Source organism: Trichosurus vulpecula, chromosome 5 (genome assembly GCF_011100635.1).
Source record: "Trichosurus vulpecula isolate mTriVul1 chromosome 5, mTriVul1.pri, whole genome shotgun sequence".
NCBI classification, from domain to species: Eukaryota; Metazoa; Chordata; class Mammalia; order Diprotodontia; family Phalangeridae; genus Trichosurus; species Trichosurus vulpecula.
Genome location: NC_050577.1, coordinates 111,052,769 through 111,056,321, shown reverse-complemented (window position 1 = coordinate 111,056,321; position 3,553 = coordinate 111,052,769). Strand labels below are relative to the sequence as shown.

The 3,553-nt window shown below is 37.5% G+C and overlaps 1 protein-coding gene across 1 annotated transcript; it reads right to left on the bottom strand.

Annotated features, from left to right (window-relative positions):
* Positions 1–2,677: 2,677 nt before the first annotated feature.
* LOC118851034 (adenosine deaminase domain-containing protein 1-like) lies at positions 2,678–3,205 on the bottom strand. Its single transcript, XM_036760620.1, has one exon. It carries the CDS (start codon positions 3,203–3,205, stop codon positions 2,678–2,680), a length of 528 nt encoding a protein of 175 aa, XP_036616515.1.
* Positions 3,206–3,553: the final 348 nt, after the last annotated feature.

Sequence of the window (3,553 nt, the reverse complement as noted above, 5' to 3'; positions counted from 1 at the left end):
TTCTCATATTTCTCACCAAAGAAGAAGAAAAACACAAAGTTTGGGATTTAAATCTTGCTCTGTGAAAGAGAGAATTGTAAGTTTTATAGCTAGAAGAGACCTTAGAGATCAAATACTTTAATCCTGTCTTTTTACAGATGAAGAAACTGAGGCCCTGAGGAAATTGTGACCAAGGTCTCATGTACTTAATAGCAGAGGCAAGATTTGAACCTTAATCTTTTGGCTATAATTCCAGTGGTCTGAAAGGTGGCAAATAAAAAGTACTAATGGAAAAATCCTAAACGGCCTTCTTTAAATCTTTTTATAGCATGCTGATTTTATTTCTCAAGAGAAATTGTGATTAAGTGGGCTACCTATTTTTCTTACCCTTATTTGTATTAACTGCATTTATAAAATGATCCATGACTCCATGTTTTTCCATAATGCAAGCCTCTTGCCTAAGGGATTTCATAAATAAACACGGAGGGGTGGGAAATGGAATATGATCTGGAGAGAGAAGCAAAGCTATTTCTAGGTCAATACATCTTTGGAAATTGATGTTAGGGCAGCTTCAAGAGGCTTGGCTAAGTATGTGTACTTGCTTCAAAAGTGCAGTTTTGAAAAGTCACCATCAAAGGCTGAAGAGATAACATTTGATGTGCCTGTCAGAGAGATATTGGGTCCTTGAAATGAATATGACTGCTTTGCTCCATGGAATAATCCATAAGCTATTAACACATGTTCCATTATAAGGATTCCCTTGATTTAATAAAACTGGCATTCCAGCCCAGAAGCTTCTGCTTAATGTCCCCTTGATAACATTTATTCAGCAAGCTATGTTTCTAAGCTATTTTATTAATATCTTCTGAGAAAACAAATTTAAATCAGGAAGTAATCTTACTAGATCCCCAGATCTGGTACCCTTGTGGGCTCTGGGCTCTGTGTAGGCAAAGATACTGGGAAGTAGATGTTTAGTTTGAAAAAAAAATACATATTCAGTCTTTAGTAACAAGTCAAATAACATTTCTTTAATGCACAGTGCAAGCATTATAGTAGATAAAAAGGAAATAAAAAACCTATGTTTTGCTTTTGAGAGCTTAACAACATGATGAGCTAACTTATGTGTATATACAAACATACATGTGCACAAACACATGCACAGTACACACATCTACTTGTCATTGATGTTGGAGAAGGAATTCAAGTTCAGTTTTAGACCATAATAGAAAACCTATGTAGTTGCTTACAATTTGCATGCAAATTTTTGTCTGTTTCAGGGCCTGTGAAATTTGAGGGCCATGATATTTAAATATACATTTTAGAATTCGAATATCTTTTCAGCTAGGTGGACTAGTGAATAGTGCTGGACTTGGAGATAGGAAAATTGTCTAAAATCCCATCTCAGACATTTAATAGCTTTGTGGAATGGGGTAAGTCACTAGTTCCCTCTTCTGTAAAATATGGATAATAGCGCCTACCTCAAAAGATTATTTGGAGGATAAAATGAGATACCATATGTAAAGTACTTTGAGAGCCTATATAAATATTAGGTATTATTATTGTTATTATTAATTTAGTGATGCATACTGGGTGGTCATTAAATGTAAAACAAAAACCATCTTCTGTTTCTAGTGCTGGAAGTCAATATATACAAGTACCAAAAAGTACTATTCCAATGAACAAATTGGAAAATTTAAAAATCGAGAAGTAGTGTGTTCAAGGGAATGCTTATGTTTTCTCAGTCACTAAGACAGATGTGAAGACTATATTATGGATCTGACCTTCAATTGTAATATGTGAGAAATGTGTAGATAATAGAAGGACCTTTCTAAGGTCTTGCCCACTGGAATCCATACTACTTAGCCATCATGGATAGCATCAGAATTATTGACTGATACTCAGCTATTTTTCTTATTTTAATAGGTTTGGAGGTGATACAGTATTTCACAACTCCTCTACTCAGCTCCAGGCGAAACAATATGTGGGTTCTATTGAATCATGTTCCTGAATTGAGAAGGTGGCTTTTTGTTGATAAAAATAAAGGATCTCTGTGATTTAAAATTGACATATCTCTTGAAAGGAGAGGTATCCACAGAAAGCAGAAGTTAAATGCTGCTTCAAACCCTTAGTGGAAGGTGCCACGGATGAGGCATGTGACTTCACCACACACACACACACACACACACACACACACACACACACACACATGTCATCAGGGTGGTTAAAGATAAAGGTATCCTAAGAAGCTCTTCCCTCACCCCCAAATGCTCTATTTCTTTTCTTCTCATGGAGAGTTGTTTTTCTAACAGCTTCTTTTCTTCTACTTTTGTTCTCCTGGAGTTTAGAACAAATTTTCTCTCTTCCTTCTCTTTCTTTGTCATGTTTCTTTTTTTTTCTTTTTCATTTGCAGTTTATTAACCATGTAACATCTATATACACATGAAAAAACAGTACTACATGTGTATATTCATTTATTACAAGTCTTTGGTGGGAAAACAGCTGGGCTTACTTTTCTAGCTTTCTAGTTGCTTCTCTATAATTTTTAGCTCTCCATTGTTGTTCTTCATAGCTGATGACATCACTGTTTTTGAGAATCAGGTCAATATAGGCCACCATAGAGAATAACTCAGGAAGGAGAAAACAGTTGCTTTGGGATTTCTGTCTAGGAGATCTCATCAAGGACTTCAAGCCAAAATGGTCAAGCCAAGTGAGCTGAGGTTCCTATATCACTTGGTTCAGGATCCTCCAACAGCAAAAGCTCATCAAGGGCAAGCTTGGCCACGTTGGAGCGAGACTCTTTTTTATTTTGTCCCAGTCCAGTCTTATACTGAATACCATTCATCACAGCACAAAAGGCAAAATAGCCCTTAACATTACCTGTTGTTACAGTTTCCTTAAGGTCAAGTTTCATACACTTCATTTGCGTGAACTGATGAAGGGCTGACACTGGATTGATCTCTCCACATTTGTACTTCATGATGAATTTCTTGGGAATCTTCTTTGCACGGACAGTATTTGGCTTGGGCAGGCATACTTTGGCAAGCAGTGTTTCTGTGATTTCTGTAACTCTGGAAGCTAAATTTGACATACTGTACTCCTCTGCTGATACATATCCTAGAGGAAGATCCACTGTTGTTGGAGAAGGCTGCACTGGCAAGTTCTTCTTCAACATCTGAGCAAAGCTAGGAGCCCCAGAACTCTGAAAGCTATCCTTGTTTCCAGACATTTTCTTGGGCCTTGGAGCAGCCGCCCCGGTCAGCTCTTCCATAACCTCCTCCGTCGATGAGGGTTCCATCTCTCCAACTTGGGTGGAAGGTGGATCAATAGAATCCCTGCGATGTGAAGCTGCCTGTCATGTTTCTTAATCCTCTGAAAGACTGAGAATGGATTATTGTTCTTTTTTTGTGGAAGGTTTTCCCAGATGGTTCAGTGTCATGTAGAAATGCTACTTTCCAAAAACTGATAGCAGTGGAGCAATGAGAAGTCTCCTCTTTCTCCTCCTCTTCCACTTCCTTTTCCTTCTCTTCCTGCTCCTTATTCTTCTTTTCTCTTCCTCCTCTTTTATTTTTTCTCT

What these genes read in the sequence shown, in the direction of transcription:
- LOC118851034 (XM_036760620.1), bottom strand. Translation starts at nt 3,205, where the DNA reads ATGTCTGGAAACAAGGATAGCTTTCAGAGTTCTGGGGCTCCTAGCTTT.